The 25,304-nt window shown below is 55.3% G+C and overlaps 8 protein-coding genes across 8 annotated transcripts; 4 read left to right on the top strand and 4 right to left on the bottom strand.

The window, feature by feature from the left end:
• Nucleotides 1–1,232: 1,232 nt before the first annotated feature.
• BDZ83DRAFT_596172 (uncharacterized protein) lies at nt 1,233–1,861 on the bottom strand. The gene is made up of 2 exons (XM_060506854.1): nt 1,438–1,861; nt 1,233–1,359 (listed from the first exon to the last, which is right to left on the bottom strand). The coding sequence occupies exons 1-2, from the start codon at nt 1,828–1,830 to the stop codon at nt 1,261–1,263; spliced, it is 492 nt and encodes a 163-aa protein (XP_060371744.1). The 5' UTR covers nt 1,831–1,861; the 3' UTR covers nt 1,233–1,260.
• A 5,090-nt stretch (nt 1,862–6,951) lies between these two features.
• On the top strand, nt 6,952–7,970 carry BDZ83DRAFT_562 (uncharacterized protein). The gene has a single exon (XM_060503570.1). It carries the CDS (start codon nt 7,195–7,197, stop codon nt 7,846–7,848), a length of 654 nt encoding a protein of 217 aa, XP_060371743.1. The 5' UTR covers nt 6,952–7,194; the 3' UTR covers nt 7,849–7,970.
• On the bottom strand, nt 7,910–8,855 carry BDZ83DRAFT_622 (uncharacterized protein). The gene is made up of 2 exons (XM_060508304.1): nt 8,149–8,855; nt 7,910–8,091 (listed from the first exon to the last, which is right to left on the bottom strand). Exons 1-2 carry the CDS (start codon nt 8,638–8,640, stop codon nt 7,972–7,974), a joined length of 612 nt encoding a protein of 203 aa, XP_060371742.1. The 5' UTR covers nt 8,641–8,855; the 3' UTR covers nt 7,910–7,971.
• A 3,926-nt stretch (nt 8,856–12,781) lies between these two features.
• On the top strand, nt 12,782–14,951 carry BDZ83DRAFT_596156 (Tom37 C-terminal domain-containing protein). Its single transcript, XM_060506853.1, has 2 exons — nt 12,782–13,356; nt 13,604–14,951. The coding sequence occupies exons 1-2, from the start codon at nt 13,200–13,202 to the stop codon at nt 14,767–14,769; spliced, it is 1,323 nt and encodes a 440-aa protein (XP_060371741.1). The 5' UTR covers nt 12,782–13,199; the 3' UTR covers nt 14,770–14,951.
• A 1-nt stretch (nt 14,952) lies between these two features.
• BDZ83DRAFT_596154 (GPI transamidase subunit PIG-U) lies at nt 14,953–16,977 on the bottom strand. Its single transcript, XM_060506852.1, has 3 exons — nt 16,407–16,977; nt 16,071–16,338; nt 14,953–16,003 (listed from the first exon to the last, which is right to left on the bottom strand). The coding sequence occupies exons 1-3, from the start codon at nt 16,561–16,563 to the stop codon at nt 15,142–15,144; spliced, it is 1,287 nt and encodes a 428-aa protein (XP_060371740.1). The 5' UTR covers nt 16,564–16,977; the 3' UTR covers nt 14,953–15,141.
• Nucleotide 16,978: 1 nt separating this feature from the next.
• On the top strand, nt 16,979–19,239 carry BDZ83DRAFT_596151 (pescadillo). The gene has a single exon (XM_060506851.1). The coding sequence runs from the start codon at nt 17,070–17,072 to the stop codon at nt 19,047–19,049; it is 1,980 nt and encodes a 659-aa protein (XP_060371739.1). The 5' UTR covers nt 16,979–17,069; the 3' UTR covers nt 19,050–19,239.
• A 112-nt stretch (nt 19,240–19,351) lies between these two features.
• On the top strand, nt 19,352–21,856 carry BDZ83DRAFT_786880 (RNA polymerase I-specific transcription initiation factor-domain-containing protein). Its single transcript, XM_060515653.1, has 2 exons — nt 19,352–19,741; nt 19,809–21,856. Exons 1-2 carry the CDS (start codon nt 19,484–19,486, stop codon nt 21,645–21,647), a joined length of 2,097 nt encoding a protein of 698 aa, XP_060371738.1. The 5' UTR covers nt 19,352–19,483; the 3' UTR covers nt 21,648–21,856.
• A 211-nt stretch (nt 21,857–22,067) lies between these two features.
• Nucleotides 22,068–24,494, bottom strand: BDZ83DRAFT_596149 (succinate-semialdehyde dehydrogenase). Its single transcript, XM_060506850.1, has 4 exons — nt 24,055–24,494; nt 23,883–23,973; nt 23,421–23,790; nt 22,068–23,364 (listed from the first exon to the last, which is right to left on the bottom strand). The coding sequence occupies exons 1-4, from the start codon at nt 24,178–24,180 to the stop codon at nt 22,350–22,352; spliced, it is 1,602 nt and encodes a 533-aa protein (XP_060371737.1). The 5' UTR covers nt 24,181–24,494; the 3' UTR covers nt 22,068–22,349.
• Between the last annotated feature and the right edge of the window lie 810 nt (nt 24,495–25,304).

Raw genomic sequence — 25,304 nt, 5'->3', positions numbered from 1 at the left:
CTTGGGGCATCGTAGTGAGGCTTGAAGGCTTGAGGCTTTCTTGTGTGGCTTTCCAGCTTTTCTGGATGGGACGGCAGGACGGGCACGTTTGTGTTACCACCCGCCCAGTTTACCGCAAGCCTTGGTGTCCTGGTCACCGCACGATGACAAGCCCCCGCGCCGCGGATCCGTAGATCTGGTAATGGGAGGCTTGCGTTAGGACGGCCGGCACACGCTTTCCACGGCTCTCCCACGCGCCGTGGGGAGAGTATGAGAAGGGATGGAGATCGCCGAATTATTGTAGGATGATTTTTCCCTAGGTCTGCTTTACGAGGCGTTCCACGTCTTCCTTCCTTTCCTTCCTTAGTTTCTTGCGGGAGGAAAACCGGGCAAAAAAGACCTACGGCCATGGCTGTGTTTAGGTATTTACGGAATACGCGGGGCTCGCTCGACATTTCGTGTTATCGGGCGATTGTGGTTTGGCTAAGCCACCACCGCCAACGACGTTCTCTGTTCCATGTTACATTTGGAGCTGCGACGGCAAGAATCAAACGGTGTTTACTGTACCCGATGACTCCCATCTCTACGGATATGGCAATAGTATGAGCTCCTTTCGGAAACATTGCGAGCAAGACCAGGGATACGGTCGACAAGGGTGCGGGACGTTTGATTGATGCCGTCAGCATCGGCATACCGTCAGCTTCCCCTCGCTACCAGTATTTTCCAGTCTTACCTACAGATACAACCTAGGTCTGGTGTTCTGCCGCGCTGCCGTACTCCGTACCCAGGTAGGCGGATACGGGGTGGGCAACGTGCAGATGTGTGAACAACGTGGTCAAGCGATGCGCCAAGATGGCGACTGAGGAGGGAATCATCGATTCATCATTGATCCAGGGCGCCTTACGCGGCATGGGGAAGCGAGCGCAGGAGTGTTGTTGCATCGAGAAGCATAGCCTGCTGCAGGCCTTCCTCGCTTCTCTTGCCCGTTTCTTCTATTCGTAGAGGTCTAGGCAGGCTGTGTGAGCTGTCTATGAAGCGCACTGCGGTACGAACAATTTCTTCTTCTCAATATCTGATGGGTGGTGTTGTCTTGGGATCGTGACCAGCTGACCTCGACTTGCATGTCTAGGCGGAAACTGGGCAACTGGGGTCTGAATGGCGCCAGCAAGGGTTGAAAGTGCTCGAGGGTGATGATGTGCACATTACGGTGCCAAGCTTGCACGTAACGTGAGACCATTGCGGGGGGAAGATCAGTCATTGATCCATGTGCTCCGTAAGAGACTAAGGTAAGCTGCCACCAACCAATGAGACTCCGACACGGTGGATCATCGAAACGGTTGTGAGCCCGGTTTGTGTGAGAAAAAAGGGCTGAATTTGTTGGTACGGTAGTAAGATTGGCATCGACATCCAATAGACCGGATTCGTGTCCTAGACAAGGTAAAGGCTGATCGCCAACAGGAAGAAGCAAGCGAGAGACAGACACAGAAGAAGGGACTCGATAAGAATAGCCACGGGAAAACCACTCCCCGGACTTGGGTCTTCAGCTCCATCCCTTGACCGAAGATATTCGGAGAGAGAGAGGAGGCGCAGAGCAATAAGCAAAGTTGGATGAAGCTGAAAGCTGTGGGCGCCAGCTGGCAACGCGAAACAGAGACATTGATCACCACTGGTCGACCGGTGAAGATAACAGGCAGAAACAGAAACAGCATATTGACAAAAAAGGAACGAAAAAGGGAAATGAGGAATGCTTGGTCTCGTTGGGGGCCAGGGGTCTAGGCCAAGCATTGGATCTAGGAACACCGTGACACGGCAGAGACCAAGAAGGAGGCTGAAGAGTGAAGACACCCACATTCATTATTGTCCAATTGCCCTGAGACATCCTTTTTTTTTTCTTTTTTTTTTTTTTGCACCATCCATCCCACGGGGACGGGAGATGGGCGCAAATGTTACCGCGCTCATGCCATGTTCTGGACCCGAGTGGTTGGGAATTCCTCACGGTTTCTTTTTCGGAGCTCAGCAAGGGGATAGGAAGTCTCACAGTCTCACACAATGATCGACGACAGGACAAACGGCACATCGAGCTTTGTGTTTGGCGTTTAGGATGTTCAAATCCTGATACGTATCTATTACTCCACGCTCCGGTCAGACTCGGTGTGCCGGTGACATGTTGGAATTGTATCTCAAAGAGCTGGAAATGACAACAATGAACCGAACCCCCCCTCCCCCCCGGGGCCTTGTCTCGTGTGGTCAGACAAGCCTTTCTTCAATATTTCGCTTCCCTGAGGCGGTCACGCATTCCTCGCGTTCGTCGTCGGACTTTTTAGGGTTCTTGTTGATTGTTGACTTGCAGTAGTGTAACCTCAAAAGATTGCCCACAATTTTCCAGGGTTCAGGCGCTAGAAGAGATAATGAGCGTGGACGGAGTTCTCACGGACAGACACGGCATGGAAGGTAAAGTAAGCATATCACGGCACGCGCATACAAGTTGCTGGTATTACGGAGTTGATGGTTAATCTCCGGGGGATATGGCCTTCCCTCAAGACGGTCTACCGTGTCTTCACTATAGAGTTCGGCATACCTTACGGTAAAACATTGCATGCAGAGCTGTCCGTGAGATGTGCGATTGGATGAACGAGAGATTCGGAGAGTCAGGGAGGAAGTTTGACGGCCGGCTCACGGCTCGTGATGTGAGTCGTGACGCAGCCCATGGTTCGCGGGCTCTTTGCTCGGTCAGGAAAAAGAAGCTTTCCCTAGGGATTGGTAGAGTAGGAAGGTAGTGCTTGTAGCAGGAGCGGTAAGGCAGAACTCTCGTTGCGGATGGAACGGTAGACTTGGCTTTTTTCTCTACCCTCATTTTGGGTTTTTTTTGCTTCGGCAGGGATAGCCTCATTGGGGACCATCAAGACGGGGACGCGCGCGGGCGGCGGCGCAAGTAACAGACAGCTCGGGGCCCGGGCAGGTAATCCATTCAGGGTTTGCTTTGGGGATTGTGAAATAGAGCGCGTGACGGAAGTTCCACTAGGATGGATGACCCCAGATGTTGCGGCTCATAATACAGTTCATACTCAAAAAAATCCTACGGATCATTTGGCTGGCATTCGCGTAAGACACCGAACCGAACTCAAAAGTCCGGAGTCTGGAGTCTGGAGAAGGAGATGGAAATTTTAGGGGTGCCCTCTCCTCGCCTGGCACATGACAGACAAGGCTGAACATGAGATTAAGCATACCGGGGGTGGTAATGTGAGTTGGTTAGTCATGGCCAAGGTTTTTCTTTGGTAGTGTAAACGGAGTAACTGGATAGAGAAAGCCGGTCATCGGGGAATGAGAGTAAGTAAGAAAAAAGTTTGCACAAAATTGAAGTTGCATTCGGCATCGTGACCGCCTCTCTTTTCTACCATCTCTCATAGGCTCATTTCCCAGCCCAACCGAATCTCACAACAACACAATCCCCTGACTGGCTGGAGGCGGTGGGCTGACCTGGGAGCCCGGGATGAAAATGGGGAATATGGGAAATTACAGAAGCGGTCGAACTTTTTCCACAATCGTTCCATGAAAGCTTCCATGCATGAGCAGCGGCCCCTTGGAGGCTGGGGGGGGGGGGACTCTGACGAGATCCAATCTCGCTCTTCTTTTCCCATGTTGAGTGTGAACGGAAAGCGGGTCGGCAGAGCAAACGGCAGAATAAGAGAAGGACCAGGTTTAATTATTACCGTAAAGCAGGGCCAATTCGGCTCGTTCGCTTCATTGTTACCGATTTTTTGATGGGAAATTTCCTCTCTCCCTTGCCTTGGTTCAGCCCGCCCGTCCCCCCTTACCCCTGGGCCCTACCGTCTTCGACTTCCTTGAAGTGAGAGTGTCCATTTTCCCCTTGGCCCATGCCACGCATGCCCTTGTCCTGCTGCAAGATGGTCGATTTCGAATGGAGATGGGAGGAGGGTTTCGTTGCGCCCCGCTGGACCCCTTGAAGCGCTGATGACAGGCAGCTTTTTCTAATTTGATGATGAATTTTTTTTGCCAATTGGGGAGGAGGCCAATCATTCATCCCCTTGCTCTCTGCCTTGATCGTAGGTAAATCTGTTACCTGTTACTACGTGTCAGCTGTTGTCCGCATTCAGCCTTTTTGGTCATGATTACGGCACTTCATCGTAATACGGAGTACGGATACTGGGGGGGGGGGACTTGGGTTGGGGTTTATTCTTATTCCAGGCAGACGCTATTACAAGGTGAGGTAAGCTCGGAGAGCTCATCGGGGCGCAGCAGGACGCCTACGTCGGAGTAGTTAGGTGAGATCAGGCAATGCGATGACAATTGCTGCTCAGTGCTGCGGATTTCGGAATGAAAGGCGACGGTCAAGGACTGCGGCAGCAATAGGCTACGTCTATTTTGTCTGCATGTTGCTGTCGCAGGAGCAGAAAGCTGAGAAGACAGGAAGAAGAAACACCCCCTGAAGAATTTTATTTTAGATGCACCTGAAGCAACGTTGACGGAGCCTCTCGCCCCGCTATCTGCAGCAGCACATGCACACATGCAAGTGAAATGTAATGACTTTTGTTGCTCTTCTATTGCTTCTTCTGCTTCTTTAGAGGCATGTACTCTGCTGCGTACAGCAAGGTAGAGTTGCAGTTGCAGGTTTGTGTGGGCTTGCGCTACGTGTACGTTGGACTCTGCAGAAGAACAACGCCAATGATGTAGGTGCAATGTGTAATCGTGTTTGCGCGCCCAGAAAATAAGATTACTGCGCAGAAAAGGACGAAAAAGGGCCGCGCAGTTATATCCGTAGTATCCGCAGTAAGAAAGTCGTAATAGTAACGGACGTACGACTGTACGCGGCAGATGGTCTACGGGCGTTTGGTGAGACTTTTTCTACGAGCGAACAATTTGGTGTTCTACGGAAGCTGAGCCGCGCCGGCCGCTTGTTGGGCGGCGCCTTGTCCGCGCAATGCTGCCTTGAAAGTTGTCAAGTTTGGTTGAAAGGACAAGACTCACAAGAGCAAAAAGAGAGTTTTTGTCCATGGTGAACCGGGGAACTCCTCCCAGCTTGGGAACAAAGAGCCGCTCGGAGAAGGGGGGACTCGGGAGTTGAGACGAGACATCATTGCTCACTTGCAGAAGTGGACAGTTTGAACAGGCCACCCAGGTTTGAGGTTTTCTGTAGACACCGTGACATGATGCGATGCGTCAGGGAGAAGAGGTCTAAGAGGGACTTGAGAGTTCTGTATTCGTACTCTCTTCTCGCTGTCGTCAACTCAAGATTACGCACGTCGCAACTTTATATTGACTCTGCAACTGGTTGATTGGGTGTCGTCTGAAGATGGACGGCACGAGATGGGAGCTTTGGCAAATTTGGTAGTCCAAGTGTATGTGTGTGCCATTCTGTGTGCGACGAAGACGTGTGTGTGGTGTTGCGTGGTCACTGGTTTGGTGTCAATTAGGTGGTGTTTGAGCGGTGAGCTTTGCAATTTCCCTGACGGTTTGAGATTGAACCGTAACAGGAAGAGCAGGACAAGGGTTGGATTGGAGGAGACGGAGCTGCCGAACGCTGTCTCCTTTTTTCTGAAGGGCTCCCCTTTTTCAGCGCTGGGTACGGAGTATGGATACGGATACCTTCGTCTGGGTGAGGTGAGTTCGCCAGAGAGTGAGTGTGGGAGGAGGAGTGAGAGGGAGAGGGCACAGGTGTCCTGTTGGCTGGTGGGCTAATCCCTCCGCCTCCGTCTCCGCTCCGTTGCGTGCCTGACTGACGGTTAGTGTATGGGGAAAACTGAGAGTGGATGGAGACGGTGAAAAGGCTGGTGTGACAGGGGCAGGAACACGTTCAGGGCAGGGCAGTCCCCTGTACGCGTGCTTGTTTCATTTCCTCGCGTTGCGGCGGTCAAGCCCCACGGTGACTCTGGCGATGCGTCACCGCCAAAAAGAGGGAGACCTTTTTCCAGGGCAGCGGGCAGTCATGGGGGCCGCCCGTCACCTCAGCAAGATGAGACGAGACGGCGGCCCACCGTTGGGGGTGATTGACGGGATTGACATTTCTGGAGAAACGGTTGCTTCGGCTAGACGCAGATCTCCACTTGACGGTGGGTGGATCGGTACGTACAATCTCAAGGTCTGCATCCCACCGTTTTACGGCTCTGAGGTACCGTATGGAAGTACCGTGCCGTGGTGTACCTGATGGCGTAGACGGAATGCCGCGTCCACGTCCACACCACAACACCAAGACCAGACGGAGGGGACGCCCAGGGCAAAGCTTTAATTTTGGCACTGGCAGTGTCAGGTACAAGGGGTCAAAGTACTGACGTACTCTCTCTCTCTCTCTCTCCCGTCCCAGGCAAAATTCCTTTCTTCACCTTCACTTTACCGCCACCCCATCACCGCCCATCCCACACCCTGCCGATTTACCCCTGGACAGCTCGCAACACACGCAAACTCGCCCTTCACCCTCATCTCACACTCCCACAATGGTCATCACACGCCCTACTTTTACCCTCTCTTACGGTTTACCTACGCAGTATACGGTAAGTAGGCACTCTTCCACACACCCTTCACACCCATCTCCCCTGGCACCACACCCCTCCCGAGCAAGAAGACACACCAGTGCCCGATCCAAGGTCAAGCTGGGCTAATACCCTTGCAAGGTTTCTGGCTGTTCCAAAATTGCAGAGTCTCGGACAGCGAGCTCTGCAAACAGGCACCGCCAGCCAAAATCTCCTTCCCATGGCCGCATTCGTAGATACATAAGGCACCCGACTCCCCCCCTAGTATCAATGGACTATCATTCTCGACCAGATCACAACCATCATCGACAAGACCAGATTCAGACGAAACTCTTCAAACTTACGACCGTTTGGTTACATACTATTCTCACATACTCTATCCACCACACCAAAGAGCCTTTGTCCTCAATCCTCAACGGCTCAACAACCTGCAACACCAACCGTCTACCACATACAAAACTACCCAAGGCTACATCTACGCAGCCTTCCCTCGACCCAAATCAACAACTTCACATCAGCTCATATGGCTTGCTCCGCAAACGACTTCATCACCATGCCTGCTCAGCGCCCCTCGCAACTTCCTCCCTGCCCTGGCCCGCCGCCTCAACGCCCTCTTCCTCCTCTGCCCACCCGCGGTTAAGAGTGGCTGGCGGCTAGCCTCGCGCAATACACCAACTCGAGAGCTTTCTAGAGCCATGAGTTTAGAAACAAACCACCACTACCACAATGAATGGAGCTGCCCTTCGGTTCCCTTCGCAGTCGAAAATCAACACCATGGATGAACGGGCGCCTACAACCCATTGACCAGTTCCCGGGAAACTACCAACTGCGAACGAAATCCGATCCACACCCTTCAGCAACAACACCGCATCCATTCAGTCGGCCTGTATTTGGCAGCCCGCAGGATTTACCACGCATTCCATTATGCACGCCATACACGCCTCCATGTGTTGGCCATGCATGCGTCTCACCCACACCACCCACACCACTCGACCGAGGGACACTCACCTCTGTGACCACTGGGCTAATGCAACTGCCCCTCAATCTCTCAAGACCGGGCAAACGCATCTGCGTCACGACAAACCGCGGGGTCATCAGTTGCTCCGAGGTGGTCTCGAGATTGGGCCTTCTTCTCCCACCCTCACCTTCTTCACCTTCTCTTCGTGCCGGCCCGCGTTCCCAAGAGCTGGGCTCTGCACGCAACTACCAGCAACCACGCAACAACCCACTCTACTTCGTCATCGACTGCTACACCCCCTACGCAGTATTCACCGACATACCACCTTGTAACAATACCAACCTATCCCTCGTTCACTCTACACCATTTTCACCGAAAGTGGATTATTCAACCAAGCCAACGGAAACCACCATCTTTAATCCATGACCTACAACGGAACGAGCAAAGCATCATTACGGGACCAGGAACAAACCTCAACGTCATCATTCAATCACGCATTTTCCACCAACCTCATCAACACAAACATGTATCATTAGAAAGGAGCATTTGTCAGGGAGACACATACAAGTCTACTCTTTTTGTTGTTTTCTTTCCCACTTTGTCGTCGCCGATACCCCCCTTCCCTTTCTCAGAGAGATGGATGGATTCGACGTCAAGTACGAGCGTTTTCTAGGAACCAGATTTAGTCAACTGGGATACATCAAAAGTTGGAGAGAAGGACTTCACATTTTTCATTCGCACTGGAGCAAGAGGGGTCAATCTCAGCATTGGACCACCCAATTCTAGATGAGAGTTATAATACACACATAATTCATCAAAACGTACTTGATCCTCAGTTCGCTGCATAAACGTGATTCGAGTTTCGCATCGTGACCAAGGTCCAGAATCTCGAGGCCGCCTTACCTCGGTGAACCACGCTTTAACCGCGCAGCTACTTCCTGAGCTCGCTACCGCCGCGCAAACCATGGCAGAAACAGAGGATCTTACTATGAACCCCCCGTTCTTTAACCTCCCCCGCCCATTGTGAGACTGAGACGGGCATGGGCACATGGCACGATGGGCGGGAAACACATCCCACTCAACGCACGACATCCCGTCCCATTCTCCATTCCCCCGCCCGCTTGTCCGTCCGCCGTCACCAAAAGGCCGCGACAGACAGGCGGCGCGGGGTCGTTGGGAAAAAGGTGAGCCGATCTCTACGTTGACCGAGAAAAGCATCGCCCCTCCCCAGTCTATCCGTCCCTCCCGACGACTACTCAAGCCAGGGGTGGTGATAATGTATTGGGGGCTGGGGGGCTGGGCGAAAGTTGGACGAGGTTACGGACTGCCTGCGTTGGCGAGTGGAATGAGAAGAATGCTACTCTGCGGCGGCCACCTTTCTGCAGACCGAGCCATGGTAATTAAACCTCAGCCTACTTTGTTTCTCCTGCTGCATGGCTGCGATACTACATACAACAACTGCGGAAACCAACCTTGCCGCAAACGACCCCCTCCCCATCAACCCCCCATGTGCCATGCATAACCGACCCGACCCGATCAGCAGACCAAAATACTCAAATACCATGCGCAGTCCCGCAGAAGAGGGCAAGGCGAAGACAACGCCAGGCAGGCTGGCAGCCACCGCAGGCAACAACACACAATGATGTTAATTAGAGAAAGTATAGCTGAATACGGGGTGCCAGCGGCCGTCTTTTGCGACCCAATGTTTCCTTGCTGTCCATGTACGGATACTTTAGATAATTCCCAGAGATGGTGGGAAATGGACTAAAACCGCTCAATTGTTGCAGAATATACTGACACGTCGACTTTTTTGAGGAAACCGGGGTGCTATCGTTGTGTTAGTGGTTTCCACACCACCACCACCACCACGAAACCATCAACACTATGATCACCAAGGCAGAACAGTCTTTCTCTGCCTTCTTGACGATCTTTACCTCAACGTCCCGCTAGATAACATGTTGTCCATGCGGAGGATATTGATAAGCGTCGTCACACCCGTCCCAATTGTTTTTGCAGAGCGGGTTTCGTTCTAGGTGATACACACCGAACGAGGGGGGTTTGATGTAGTGCTTGACCGAAAAGGGAGGGGCGGCGAACGGAGGCGGCGGCGGGCGAAACGCACCGAGATCATCTGAGATCTTTCCGCCTTGCGGCAGAGATGACCCTGTCCTACGGATACATTCTAACTCCGTGGTGTATGGCTTGCCTTGACTGACGTGATGTGTTATGTTACGGTAGAGTGGCAGAGTGGCAGAGTGGCAGATGGAGGACAAGGGGGCATGAATGTTAGCCGGGGTTTGGAAGGGAAAAGATGTGCGGCTAGGGCGCGGGTGTTTTTGGCAAAAACATCACATCAATGATCCAAAGTTGGTCACATCTCTCTCTCTATCGTCAAGGGAATATTGCTACACTACCACCACTGGGGGACCTTGCCTGCCCGGAATGAGACGGACTGGCTGCAGAGCTGAGCTGATAATGTTGTACATAGGCCCTGCTTATCAATTTGGAAATGTACGCAGTATTATGATTTTTTGGTGATTTTCGCCCCCAGGTTTCTTTACTGCGTATCTAGCCCCCATCCCACCCGAACCACCTACCCCGTTCATGTTGCCAAACTGCTCATCTCGCCTAAGTCGAGATGCAGGACAAATACATGCCTTAGGGCGGGCGATGCAGGCGGCGGCGAAGGGGAGGGGGCACGAGAAAAGGGTTTGGCGGTAGCCTCGGGACGTGCCATTGCATTTTTTTGCGAGGGAGAGGTGGAAGGGGGGAGTTACCCGCGATGCGCGGCTTCCTTGATTTATTGAAACCTTGCAAAGGGAACTGCATATGAGGCCATTGTGAGCTGGACATTGAGGTTGACGAGGTTTGGTCGTGCAGTTCGTGGTGGTAATTGCCTTTCATGCGTGCTCATATTGGTTGGACGTGCGTTTTCCCGGTGGGTACGTCCATTACCTCAGCTGAAGTATGAAGTACGGAGTACGTACCTAAGGTAGCCCGAAACCATCATATTGGACGCGACAGACCAGAGAGGCCTCAATTGGGGGGCGGGGCCGAGATTGTCATCCAGAGGTCCGAACTCCGTATCCGCAGATGGTTGTTAGCCTCTTTGCGTGTACTTATCGTCTGTGAATATCTATCTGCCGTACAGGCTTTTCAGGAAGGGTGGATCTTGATGCCGCGGCCCGCGAGAGAGTTTAGGCCATCCAACCCTTTTGCCCTTGACGAACTCCCCTTTGACGGTACGGTTTGGCATAATGTACAGTTGGAATGGTAAATGAGGAAAATGAGGCTCAGCCTCAGCCCGTCCGTGGACGGACGGGAAGGGCAGCGAAAAAAGGGTGTGAATGTACGGGATGTGGAATGTTGGACCCCTAATTCCCAAGTTTGAGGGCAAAAAAGAGCCCAGGGGGTGGGGACTCTACTATAGTATCAGTTCGTACTCTGTCAAGTCTGTGAAGAAGTCAAGGGGGGAAAATGAAGAAGAAAATAAACACAGACGTCGTTGACGGTTTGACGGGCTCGACGGTCCAAGGCGCCGTCGCTCTAGGGCCTCCCTTATTTAATTACGTCGCACCGGTGACGGGAGGCTAAAGGGAAGGCTAGCACGATGGTGTAATTAGATATTCTGCCCTTTCCGTGATTTTTTGAGGGCAATACGGAAAGGAGGGAGAAAATTGCAGAGATACTTGGCCCCCGAAGACAAGCTTGGCTAGTATCCGGGGGTTTGACACCAGTGGATGAGTATACGATGGACAGCATTCATGCTAGCGGAGATGGCGCCGGGGAGTCGGGATTGTGGGATAGACTGTTACAATGTTCCCAATACAGCGGCGGCGGCGCGAGAGACGGCGCCAGGAAAACGGAGCCGCCGTGGGCGGTGTTCCGTGGACGTGGAACGACCGATGTGGGCTTCTCTACGGGTTCAACCCTCAAATTGATGGGAAGAGAGGCGTGTCGCGATGAATGAGGGGAATTCGTTCTCCCCTATTATTATCCCCCTTTATTGCCGTATAGTACGATTTCGTATAATCCTCCGCGATCTAAAGAAGAATCTAAATTAATCCAGGTACGACGACGATTCGTCACCGATGGGCGGGGACGGGTGGTTTAAGCTATAGAATCATGGAATGGGTAAGGGTAAGGAATGCCCTCGTAATTGAGGGTAGAGATGCTCTTCTTCGTGGTCTATATCGAGCTCTGGTGAGGTCCGAGGATTACGTTGACAGGGAGTCGGGGTGCGGCATGTCACGTCAGATAGAAAAGGACGGGACGGAGGACACCTCCCTCCAAGCCTTTCATCAAAGTGACACCTGCGCACCTTTACCCCATGAAATGCGGTATCACAATCTTCTTAGCTGTCGTGGGTTTATTATGGAATTTTCTGTGACGAAGATCGATGAACCCTGAAGCCCGCTGCTGATCACTTGCGTTCCCATTTCCAAGTTCCCCCCACTTGACGAACTGGAGGAATGTTTGAATTTGTGTGAAACAGGAGAGGGAGGCTTTGGTCTATCGTTCTTCAAAGCACCGTGACGCCGTCGCTGTTCATGCCTGTCAATCTTGCCAATCTGTTTCCAGTCTCGAGAAAATTGGCTGGTTCACGTCGGAACGTTTCTGGGGCGTCTGGAATTCAGACGGTTTAGATTAATACTCGGTGCTAGCACGCCGTGGTTGTGGTGCCTGCAGTAGGTTACGGTTACAACTTACGGTTTACGGGTTCGGTGTCGCGTACCTGCCTTAGTGGTGGCGAAATTCCCTGCAGTCGTCGTCGGCTTTGGTCATCTCGGAAGATGGTCACGAGATTGGATCAAGAAGGTCGAACGTTTGGATGTCACGATGTATCTTGTATCTAATGTAATCCCCTCCCTTCCTTTGCCTTTCTTTGATCCCTTTGGTCCATTTGAAGGCACGTGGAGGGTAGACTTGGTAATGGCCCAGGGGACTTGCATTGGTGATCCGGACCCGCCGGGAATGCAGGCGCAGAAGCTTAGAGAAGGTGCTTATCGCCAAGACGTCACCGCCTCTTGTTCTTGCCTGTGTATCACTGGTGGACGTTGTGACGGCGGGAGAAAAACTTGGTGATTTTTGCGGCGGCGTGTTTTGGAGTTTCTCGAACGGTGAACCGGATCGTCAGGGGGGAAGGGGGGGTTCGTCGATTCCGTCCCAATTAGGACATGGAGCCCCGTTTGGGGGAGATGTGGGGCGAAGCGTGGCAAAACGTGGGAGATCTGGTCCCACTTTTGTTCAGCTGCCTCAGTCCCTTCTTCTCTGATTATGTAAGGCAAGAGAGTAAGCGGCACTCCTCAGTATGTATGCTCCCGCCACGTGATCCCGCGCCGAAGTCGTAACGACCGTTCAGGCCAAGCTCAGACGGATCTTCGCGCCGCTGAAGCGATGAAAGGAATGCAGGGGTCCCTAATTTTCCTCAGAACGACACATCAGTGACATCGCACTGCACATCATCAGAAACGGTTGTCTCTTACAGCTCATTGCTGCCTTACGGGATCTTCAGGGTATCCTTCATACAACAGTGCGTTGAAACGGGCTTGACTCATCGGCCACCCAACTTTTCGTCATCCTTTGGGATCACGTCCCTTGCGCTAGAGAACTCGGACAATCAGGGTCTCTGGAGTCTACGGCGGGGACAGAGCGAGTGAAGGCAGACAGCGTGAACCGGATACTTGGATACGCACGCCGGTCACCGCAGTACGTGAGGTGTACTCGTCACCGGGCCTTCACACCACAACGTACGACACAACACCAACACCACGACCATGGACGACGTCCTCGAGCTCCACGTCTGGGGCGCTGCATTTGGCCTCCCCTCCATCGACGCCGAGTGTCTGGCCGCCATCGCCTACCTGCACACCGCCCTCCCAAGCTCACAATGGCGTCTGGTCCCGAGCAATGACCCTGCCGTCCACTCATCAAGTAAGTATACCTGTTCACTTATTCACACTTACACCGGCCGGCCGTGTTTACACTGCACACCCCCTTTCCACCGTTCGAGGTTTCCGCCGTTGGAACAAATTTCCCACGCGGCCTCGTCCCATCATGACGACTCACAACAAAGAAAGCCTCACAAAGACTCACCCAAACGCACAAAGAAACTCGCCCAAAATACATACACACAATGGGTCCTGCCCCTTTTACCCTCAGCCTCGCTAACGTCTGCTAGACCGCCTACCGGCCCTTAAGGCCAACGGCGTCTGGGTAACGGGCTACGCCTCCATCGCGGCCCACCTCGCCTCCCTCGCGTCGCACTCCCCCTCCTGGGACCTGGACCTCGACTCGCGCCTCACCCCGTCCCAGCGCGCAGACGCCCTCGCCTACGGCGCCTACATCGAGTCCGCCCTCGCGCCCCTGCTCGACGCCGCCCTCTACGGCACCCACGAGAACTGGGTCGCCGTTACCCGCCCCGCCCTGAGCCACCTCCTCGGGTTCCCCCTGAGCTGGACCGTCCCCGTCATGATCCGGAACCAGGCCATGGCCCGGTGCGCCCACCTCGGCCTCGACTCCCTTGGCGCTGAGGACGACGACGAAGACGAAGACGACGCCGCCGTACCCAAGAATCGCACCCTAGACCGCGCGATGAAGCACCTCCCCGTCTCTAACAAGAGGACCGTACTCGAAGAGATGAAGGCCGGCACGGCGCGCGGCATCAGGCTCCACGCCATCACCGTCGACGCTCTCTCCCCCCTCGAAGCCCTCCGCGCACGGGGCGAGGACACACCGGGCGAGAAGAAGCGCTTCTTCGGCGGCGAGGTCCCCACGTCCCTCGACTGCCTCCTGGTAGGCTACCTCGCCCTCATCCAGCAGGTCGACCTCCCGCAGTCCTGGCTCCCGACCGTCCTCGCCAAGAAATTCCCCCACCTCGCCGCCATGGCCGCGGACCTCCGCGACGAGTGCCTCACGAACCCGGGCAACGCTCTCCCCTGGACGGCCGCACCTTCGTCATCGCTCCGTACCGCGGCGCGCTTCCTCGACAACGTAGTGCAGGCGACGCCGAACCTCGGCGAGGCGTATCTCCACGAGTGGCGGCGGCGGGCCGAGATCAAGGCCAAGGGAGCCTCGGCGGACCGGAGGACGCTTGCGCTCGCGGGAGGGGTGTTGGTCGCTGGCTCGGCGATCGCGTATGGCGTGTGGACGTATAAGAGTCTGCCGCCGTGGGGCCTGCGGACCCAGACGTGGGTGGCGGAGAAGAAGGGGCTGGGTAGGTTTGGTGATTTGGGCGAGATGCTCAACTTTTCGCTGGGACTGGCGGATCCAGTGCCCCAGGCGAGTCCGGCTGCGGGATGGGGATCGGAGCACAAATATGTCGAGTCTGAATTGGCTGTCGATTGAGGCTGAAAATTCGCTTTCGAGTGATGTGTGATCCGGCGAGTATCAAGACTGATCCGGTGAAAGGGGGGAAAGATGACTGCAACATGACTTATCAGTCACAAAAGGAAAAGGGGCATATAGATCATTCGCAACTCTGGAGTCAGGGGTAGCATGTAGGAAAAGGACATATTGGTCACGGCATCCCAAAAATGTACAATACTGTCTTGATTATTTTGGCTTACATATAACCGTTCATCATACACCATGCTATTTTTAATGCTGCCTGTGCCACTTATACCGACCTCGAATGCCCTTATGCTGGACACCGACACTTTTAGTCCTACACACGATAAAAACGACCTTCGTCAACTAGCTTCATCTTTCTAAGGCTCCTCAGATCTGCCGGATCTCCTTTCCAACCATCTCGGGCCTCTCAACCTCCCACTCGTCACGCAGCACCGCAAACGTGAGATCGCTGACGAGCAAGCTCTGTCCCAGACTCCACACCAACGTGATAGCGTAGAAGAAATTCGCGTTTCCGCTCCCGGCATAGATCCACAGGTGGTAAAAAGCCGGGCCGAGGAACGAAGCGTACATGATTGTCGCGGCGCCGACAAAGGTATATCGCATGAGCGGGAACACGTGCCGGAAGAGGGACAACATCGCCAGGAACAAGCTCGTATCCGCGATGGACGGGTACGGCTTGAAGATGGCAAAAATGCCGAGGAGCAGCGTCAGCACGACGAGCGGCTGTGTGCGGATGCGGATCGTCAGGGGGCCAACGTAGCTGGAGAGGTGGAGCCAGAAGACGGCGAGGAAGAAGGGGCGGAAGGAGTCGAACATTTCGACGAAGAAGTACCACCACAGCCCGACGTTGGGCGTCAGGTCGTTGAGGGTGAGCTGGGCGCCGTAGGTGCTGGAGAGGAACTCCCATGAGCCGCCGGTGAGGAGGAAGGACATGAGGAATAGGGCGGTGAGGACGGCGGCGACGACGGAGACGTTTGCGAGGGCGAAGCGCGGGCTCGAGGCGGTGCTTCGTCGGGTCGGGTCCTGGCGGTCGTAGGCGAGGAGGACGAGAGGTGGGAGGAGGAGGGCGGGGTACATGGAGAAGTAGGTCGCGAAGGACAGGGAGACCATTGCGCTGAGGGGGGCGCCGGCGATGGCCTTTGCGACGGCGTGGAGGATGGCGCATGTTGAGAAGACGGATGTGGAGCGGCCGATGCAGGTTGCTATCGTGAAGGGGTTGAAGAGGTAGCTGTGGTGATGTTGTCAGATCAAATGGTCGTTGGTGATTTGAGCAAGGGGTAAGAGTTGGAGCTTACAGCGATGCGACGACGAGGCCGCTCCACCTCTTGCCGCGGCGGGGAGAGGAGAAGAGGCGAGAGGAGCCTGCTTCGCCAGAGTCTGCGATCTTGGAGAGGGCATCCGCGCTCAGGATGTCGACGAGGATGTAGAGAAGGTATGTGAAGATCGGGAACGACTTCAGGTCCGGGAGGAGGGAGAAGAGTGGGAGGAAGAGGGGCGCCTGGTGGTATACACCGCCGTCGTAGGGGGAGACATTGTGGTTGTAAAGGAAGAGTCCTTCTTGTACTACATGACGATGAATCGTCAGTCAAATGTTTCTTGATTCAATTGTATTCCAGAAAGGGGAAGCTTACATCGCTTGAAGCTCGTGACGGGGGTCGAGATCTCGACGCGGCCGGTGAGCAGGTCAGGCAGGCCGGGGAACGCGACGAAGAGCAGTAGACGCAGCGCTGCTGCGGCGGCGAAGACGCCTGTCTTGCTGCCTCCCTGTGTACTTGTTCCAACGGTCATCCTTCAGTCCATGGTCCGGAGCGGGATGTGTCGAGATGCGGGCTCACGGGAGCTTCACAGGTTCGCAGCCTTATTGGAGTTCGGGGCGGGAGTCGGGATGAATAAGGTGTGGTAGGGACGGGGGTCGAGGTGGATGACACCTGGTGCTTCGGCCGGGGCGCAGGTCCGCTGGGTGCGGGAAGCTTGTCCAGCGAATGGCAATCCGTCTCTCAGCGCAGTCGCACTTGGTTTAGTGGGTTGAACCCCTGGAGCTGGGGCCATTGTGCCGATTAGATAACAAAAGCCAATCAGTGATAAGGACCTGGTGGACTAGTCCTATCCTGGCTGGCAAGGGAGCGGTCAACGGCTGGCAGAAAATTTCAATGGAAAAAAAGTTCAGAGAGAAACTCGAGAGCGGTGCCCCGCCACAGCGAGAAGTACTGGAGAGCTTCTAAACTCGTCCAAGAACACACACCCTTCCAAACCAAGTCAATTTTTCAACAACACAACCACGCCAATTCGCAAAAATGGCGGGCAGAGTCAAGAAGAAGGGAGAGGCTGGAGCGGCCAAGAACTATGTCACCAGAAACCAGGCCATCCGCAAGCTGCAGATCAGCCTGCCCGACTTCCGCAAGCTCTGCATCTGGAAGGGAATCTACCCTCGCGAGCCGCGCAGCAAGAAGAAGGTCTCCAAGTCCTCGACCGCCTCGACGACTTTCTACTACGCCAAGGACATCCAGTACCTCCTGCACGAGCCGCTTCTGCTCAAGTTCCGCGACCAAAAGGCCCTCGAGAAGAAGATTTCGCGCGCGCTCGGCCGCGGCGACGTTGGCGATGCGAAGCGCTTGGAGAAGAACGCCGCCAGGCCCGAGGAGACTGGCAAGCCGAGGTACACCCTCGACCACGTCATCAGAGAGCGATACCCGACCTTTGTCGACGCCGTGAGGGACCTCGACGACTGTTTGTCCATGCTCTTCCTTTTCGCCAACCTGCCTTCGACCTCGTCCGTTCCCGCAAAGATGATTGCGCGCTGCGAGCGGTTGACCCTCGAGTTCCAGCACTACCTCATTGTGTCGCAGAGCGTTACCAAGTCCTTCCTTTCGATCAAGGGTATCTACTACCAGGCGAACATCAACGGCGAGGATGTCTTGTGGCTGGTGCCTTACAAGTTCAACCAGAGGGTTGTTGGCGATGTCGACTTCCGCATCATGGGAACCTTTGTCGAGTTCTACATGACGCTGTTGGGCTTCATCAACTTCCGTCTGTACACCGGCCTCGGCCTCAAGTACCCGCCCAAGTTTGACCAGACCAAGGACAACCAGTCTGCCGAGCTTGCTGCCTTCACCATTGAGGGCCAGAACCTCGCCGCCCCCGAGGAGCCGAAACAAATTACCAACGGCGAGACCGAGCACAGCGTCGACCCCAAGACCCAGGCCGCGGTTGACAAGGTTATCAAGAAGCTCAAGTCTTCGGATGCCGACAAGGAGGAGAGCAAGTCGGAGGAGCAGACCGAGTCCGCAGAAGAATCCACAAACGCCATCGACAAGTTCGAGCCCGCGGCGCCCGGCGGTGACGTCCTGCCCCAGCCTGTGCATTCGAGCACCGACAGAAACAAGCTCTTCGCCCACTGCACATTCTTCCTCTCCCGTGAGACTCCTAGACAACCCCTGGAGTTCCTCCTGCGGTCGTTCGGCTGCAAGCGCATCGGCTGGGACGCCGTCCTCGGCGAGGGTGCCTTCACCACCGACGAGCGCGACCCGTCCATCACCCACCAGATCGTTGACCGTCCCCCGATTTACGCTGCCAACAGCGAGGAGGGCGATGGCGAGGACAACCAGACATCTCAGAAGCTCGCGCCCAACCAGCGCATCCCCGGCCGGATATACGTCCAGCCCCAATGGGTTTGGGACAGCGTCAACGACGAGGAGCTGAAGCCGGCGGACCAGTACGTCCCCGGCGCCCAGCTCCCTCCCCATCTCAGCCCCTTCGTCAGGCAAGTGCAGGGCGCGTACGACCCGACCATCCCCCTCGAGGAGCAGGAGCCCGAGGGCGAGGCCCTGGCCGAGAGCGACGAGGAGATGGCCGACGACGTGGACGCCGGCGACATGGACGTTGCCGGCTCCGACGAGGAAGAGGAGGGCGAAGACGGCGAGGGCTCCGACTTTGACGGCGTCTCCGAGGACGAGGACGACGTCGGCTCCGAGAACGACGACGCCGACGCGCAGCGCCAGCTCGAGCTCGAGGCCGAGCTCACGGGCGGCGCCGTCCAGGCCAAGGAGACCAAGCCCAAGACCAAGAAGGAGGCGGCCCGCAAGGCGCACGCCAAGAAGGTGGCCGAGGAGGCGGAGGATATCGAGCGGGCCAAGGGCATGCTGAGCAAGAAGAAGAGAAAGCTGTTTGAGCAGATGCAGTACACTAATAACAAGAAGAGCGCGCAGGACGAGAAGCTGCGTGCCAAGAGGAGAAGGCTGGAGAGGGAGGCCGCGAACAAGAAGGCCAAGGCGTAGAGGATGATGCGTTGGTTGTGAAGAAGAAAAAGGGAGGGGAGAAAAGCTTGTTTGTGTTTTTGTTTTATTCTAGAATGTGTAGTAGGCGTTTGTTATACCATAATTGTGGTGGTGGAAGATAAATACATGCCTGGGACACATGAATATTCATCTTTCCATCAAATCAAAGTGAGGTGTTGGTAGTACGCTGTGATGCGTGTGAGTCTTTACAGAGTTGACCACACGTTAGGCTACCTGTTTGACCTTTCCTCGAGGCACGTTTCCGTGAGAAGTGGGCGGGTCCATTTTTCTTTTACTCTTCACCTCACTTCAACCCACTCTGAAAACCGCTGTTAATCATCTATACATTTCATTCCAGCTCATTCAATTGATGCGTATTCTTTTCATATGTAAAGCATCCAAATTTTAACTCTTTTACGCATCATATCCATGTCATGACGGCAAACGAGGAATCGTGGGACCTCGACACCGATGAGATTCGCTCCGTCGACTCTGAAGAGCTTTATGAGACCAGACCCAACCGCTGGAAGGGCAACAAGGCGACATGGAACACCTATACGCAAGAGGAGCGACTCCTCCACCGCTCCATGGAGCAACTACGGAATCGCGACTTATCAGTGCACCTGTACAACGCATTCGCGCTCCGAAATCGTGCAGTGCGCCCGAGTGCAGCGGGAGAGCCCAACGATGCGGTATGTTTGAGAGCAGCCCGTCTCATTCCCACGACACATTACAAGTCGCTAATCCTTCTTTCATCAGGACATTGATAGACCGCTGGAAGAAATTGTCGATAGCGGCGAATGGCGCCCACCGAATCTATGGACGGCGTGGCCCATGAACTCGCGCATCGTGCCCGGCGACGACTTTCTAAAGGAAACTCACGACGAGGACGACGACTTCACCACACGCTCCAGGAAGGAACAGCTCCCCAGTACAGCATTAGAAGAAGAAATGACGGCGACGATTCTACGCCAGGCGAAAGAGCGCTTCCTTCGCCGGCAGCGCAAGGCTCGCGAGCGAGAGGAAGCTGCAAGGATACGGGACGAATCTGCCAACGAGAGAACGGCGGCGTCTTCCATGTCTGCGCACTCGTCCGCGGTCTCCGACGAAGAGGACGACGAAGACAAGGAAGGAAACGCACCTCCTCCATCAGGACAAGGCGCACAGGCAGCGGGTGTGTCCGACGTAGATGTCGAAAGACCGAAGCGCAGCAAGACGTACGAACCAGTCGTCTCCGCCAACGACGATCTCTCCGCCGACCTCCTCCGTCCTTCTGTTCGTCATATCCTGTCTACACTCGACAACACCCTCACGGCTCTCCACAACTCTCGCCTCGCGGGCCTCAGCTACATGACCGACTCGTCCGCCTCCGCGACCGATGTGGAGGACAACAACAACCACGCCTCGGACGCAGCTAGCGTCTCGTCCGCGGCGTCACGGGCGAGTTCGTCGGCGTCGAAGCGGAAGAAGAAGGGCCGGCCGCGGAGCAAGGCGCCCAGAACCCCGGAGCCCGAGTGGACGAGGGCGCTTGAACGGAGGGGTCGACCGAAGAAAGTCGCGATTCCGCTGCCTGGGGAGACGGAGAAGGAGATGAAGATTCGGATTGCGAGGGCGTCGAAGAAGAGGATCCCGTTCTCGTCGGACGAGGAGGACGCAGCGGCTGCGGAGACGGAAGGGGAGGATGCCGTCGTGAAGAAGGATGAAGAGGGATCGGAGGGTGAGACGTCGAGGTCGAGGTCGCCGAGGAAGAGGCGTGATTTGCCGGCTGAGGCGCGGGCTGAGGCCAAGACCAAGGCGCGGGAGACGATGCTTGGAAATTGGGGGCTGCGGGACTGGAGCGACGTCATCGGCGCTGCATCGCTCTCTGGCTTCAAGCCCGAAGTGGTTGCGAGGGCGGCGCAGCGGTGTGCTGATTTGTTTGGGCAGGGGATGGAGATGCAGACTCTGTTCGAGGGGCCCGCGACTAAAGGGCCGAAGCCGCAGACGACGCGGTACATCCCCGGCGGCGGGAGAAACTGCCACGGCGGCGGTGGTGGTACTGCCGACCCGTACGCGGGGGCGTCCAGCTCAGAAGACTCGGAGAAGGAGAGGCCCATCGTGAAAGCACGGCGTCTCGGGATGGCATCTTCTCGACAGAATAGTCTGGCGCGCGATAGTATCCCGCCGAGCGACTCTGACGCCACGGGGCGAGGACGGAGCATACTGGCGGCAGCAGCAGCAGCGAGACGATCGCGAAGCGCATCCCGCGCGTCCTCTGCGGGGTTCTTCTACTGTCCCGTCTCGGGCTGCGAGCGCTCGCTGGAAGGGTTCGGGCGGAGGGCGAATCTGCAGCGGCACGTGGCGACGATGCATCCGGGTCGAGTAGGGGATGTGCTGGGCGGCGGCGGCGGCGGTAGTGACCGCTTCGACGTGGGAAGCGAGGACGAGATGATGGGCGCGGTGCACGTTGACGGGTTCCTGAGGCCTATTCGGGCGAGGAAGGGGTGGAGGGCCGAGGATACGGGAAAGAGGAAGCGGAAGAGGCATTATCGGGGGCGGAGGAGGGATGGGAGTGATGGGGGGAGCGGTGTTGAGGAGGCTGTGTTGGATTCTACGTGAGATGATGATGGGATATGGGGCAGTGGCATTTATTGGGTTTGAGAAGTCGGGAACGGGTTAGGTGCCAGCTTGTGGTGCAGTGCTTCTCTGGTGATCATCTTTGAAGCACACGCGATTTACAGATGCCACATCCCTTATACTTAGTTTCAAGACCAACATGGACTGCAACGAATAGTCTTACCAATGAAACGGAAGTCAATGGCGCCTCGGAAAAAACTTGAGATTCCTTCCCTCTAGCTTCACAGCAAACACTTGGCCACATGTGTCTTGGCAGATACTGACTCCCGCGGGTTTCGTGATGGTAGCACGCACGTTGGATCCCAGTCGCACGCGCAGTCCAGCGTTCATAACTAATACCAACTTTTGTAATCTCCAAGCTAATGAAGGCATGCTCTAGATTCCTTAGTAGCCTGAAGGAATGCCCATGGCAGCTTTTTGCACAGGGGGTTAGACGAGACAACGGGAGCATCACATCACTTTTTCCTCGATGGACCCCGAAATGGCAGGCTTGCCATCGTTGTGATCGTCAGTCGGGGGCTAGACCACTTGCAAGGAGGGGAGAACGTAAAGCAGGTGAAAGATGGCTCATGAAAAATGATTCTTTTGAACAGTAGAATAACCAACTCCTAGTCCCAAGGGTTGCCCGCTAAAACACACATCTTCTTTCCCATCATTTTGGACTACCGCCACCAGCATCTCCGTTCACTTCTGCAAAGGCTGGCCCATTCCGCCATACGTAACCATCTTGGTCACCTGGTACTCAGAAACGCCCAAAAGCGACCCCTCCCTCCCGAAACCGGACTCCTTGACACCGCCAAACGGCGCCGCCGGATCCGAAATCAACCCCGTGTTGACGCCCACCATGCCGACCTCCAAATGCTCCGCGACGCGGTGCACGCGCTGAATGTCTCTCGAGAAGAAGTAGCCCGCCAACCCGACATTCGTCGCGTTAGCCAGCTTCACAACCTCCTCTTCCGTCTCAAATTTAAACAAGCCCGCAACGGGGCCGAACGTCTCTTCGCTCGACATGGCCATGTCCTTGGTCATACCCGTGATAACAGTCGGCTCGTAAAAGTTGTGACCCAGCTTGGAGATCTTGTTCCCGCCCACGACGACTTTACCGCCCTTTTGCTCCGCGTCGCGGACGTGGGATTCCACTTTGTCAATAGCGCGGTCGTGAATCAAGGGTCCGTGGGTGATTCCCTCCTCGAAGCCGTTGCCGACCTTGAACTCCTCCACCTTGGCGGCGAACTTCCGCGCAAACTCGTCGTAGACGCCGCTCTGGATGTACAGCCTATTCGCGCACACGCACGTCTGGCCCGAGGACCTAAACTTGGAAGCGATCGCGCCCGCCACAGCGGCATCGACGTCGGCGTCATCGAAGACGATGAAGGGGGCGTTGCCGCCGAGTTCCATGGAGAGTTTCTTGAGAGTGCCGGAGCACTGCTTCATGAGGAGCTTGCCGACGTTTGTGGAGCCCGTAAAAGAGATCTTCTTGACGGTCGGGTTGGTGGTCAGGGCCTCGCCGACTTCGGGGGTGTTGTCGAGGGAGGTGACGACGTTGACGACGCCGGCGGGGATGCCGGCGCGGTGGCCTAGTTCGGCGATGGCGAGGGAGGTGAAGGGGGTCTCACCGGGGGCTTTGCAGACTACGGTGCAGCCTGTTGCGAGGGCGGGGCCGATTTTGCGGGTGATCATTGCGGCGGGGAAGTTCCATCTGTGATGTGTTAGTCTGAGACCGCTTTCTACACAGGACACAACAGGGGGACATACGGTGTGATGAGACCGCAGACACCAACGGGCTCCTTGATTGTCCAGACGCGGTTTCCAGGGACGGAGGAGGGGATGGTATCACCATAAATGCGCGGGGCCTCCTCGCTGAACCACTCGAAAAAGTTGGCGGCGTAGGTGACCTCACCCTTGGCGTCGGCGACGGGCTTGCCGTTCTCCCAGGTGATGAGGGTGGTCAGGTCCTCTGCGTTCTCCATCATGAGGTCGTACCACTTGCGCAGCAGCTTGGAGCGCTCGCGGCCCGTCTTGGTGCGGAAGGTCTCGAAAGCTGTGGCCGCGGCGGCGATGGCGGCGTCCGTGTCGGCTGCGGAGAATTCGGGGCATGATGCGATTTTAGTGCCGGTGGCGGGGTCTGTATGGTTGTTAGTCTTTTGTCTTTCCCATGAAGTTCCATATATGTCTAGATATATGCATCAAGTCAGGATTGCAGGGATGGGAATATACCGGTCACGTCAAAGGTCTTGCCAGACTTTGCCTTTACCCATTCGCCGTTGACGTAGCAGACATCCTGCTTCAGGAGCGAGGGGTCTTTGAGCTGTGTGAAGTGTGAGTGAGTGTGTTTTCATATGAGTTTGAGCGAGGGCAACTGAGATGTTACGGGTGGTATATTACGTACCTTGGGAACCATGGTTGAAGCGGCTCTGCGAGTAAATGGAATATACGGTGTCCGGACAGATCGGAAAATGGTTCTGGGTACAAACCGTGACGCCGGGGCGACTGCTCTCTGTAGTGTGATGGGCATGGTGATGGATCGGAGAAAGGTCGAAGAAGCTCTTGGCTCGTTTGTTGATAAAGGACGTGGGAAGTGCGGGGAGCTTAGCTATCCGTCTGGTCTAAGGGGAATTAAGCTCCAAGCTTGGGGTTCCTATGAGGATGACGCGCTCAAACGCTTCCCTGGGTGACCGAAAAGACGCTGGATTGGCAATTGAGGTGTGTGAGATGCGGTTGCAGCTATTGATGATCTTCAACGGCAGTTATCAACGACTCAATTGGCGAATTTTTGGGCGAGCGACAACGGAGATGTGGTGAGAGACACGGGAGCTGGGTGTCAGTGATGTGTGGCAGAGGTACCGGACGTTCGATGACGTCCACCCCGCTTTGTTGACCGGCCCGGTTGGGTTTACCGCAGACCGGCACGGAGGTGGTTGGTGGGGTGTGTTAAGGTGTTGCGCTTTGACAAGGCAAAATCACTAACAGATAACATGCACCTGAACCTCATGCCTGAGTAAGTACATTGTGCCAGTCGTGGGCCGGCAACCGAGGACCACTGGCAAGAGCTCAAAGAGGTTCCTGCCTTTGATGGCGCCCGGTATTATTCATGGGTAAGGTGTCTGGACGGACACCTTTAGTTAAAACTGGCAGGTAGCTCATCTAGAGCTCTAGCTGTGTTGAACTTGACACATGGATACCTAAGTACTTCATCTTCGTGGTAAGGTATCTATCTACCTCAGAGAACTTACAAGACACACAATGAACCTGATCTGATCCAGCCAGGCGCACGCTCCAGCTGTTCATCTCATCTTCTGTCGAGCGGTGAAAAGGAAAGGAAGTTCAGCTTGACCTAAGAACCTTGATTCCACGTACTCAATTGGTAGACTACGCTACTCTTTTCATATGCCAGCCTTCAAAATATCACCAGTGTCGGGCGAGCCTCGCTTCGTTAGTAGTCCCAAATGCATGGAACCTAAATCGAGAATAAATTCCGATCCTACAGTACCAACCCTGGTCAACAGACCAGCGTAGGCCAAGCCGTCACTGCATCCCCCAGCGTTGATCTCGCCCGTTCCGATAGCGTAAGCGACCTGCATGCCGTCACGCTCCTCTGCCGCCTGCCAAATCATGGCCATCGCTCGCTATTCTGTTTCC

The sequence above is a fragment of the Colletotrichum acutatum genome, assembly GCF_030867785.1.
Source record: "Colletotrichum acutatum strain CBS 112980 chromosome Unknown BDZ83scaffold_1, whole genome shotgun sequence".
NCBI classification, from domain to species: domain Eukaryota; kingdom Fungi; phylum Ascomycota; class Sordariomycetes; order Glomerellales; family Glomerellaceae; genus Colletotrichum; species Colletotrichum acutatum.
This window is presented reverse-complemented; position numbering and strand designations above follow the sequence as displayed.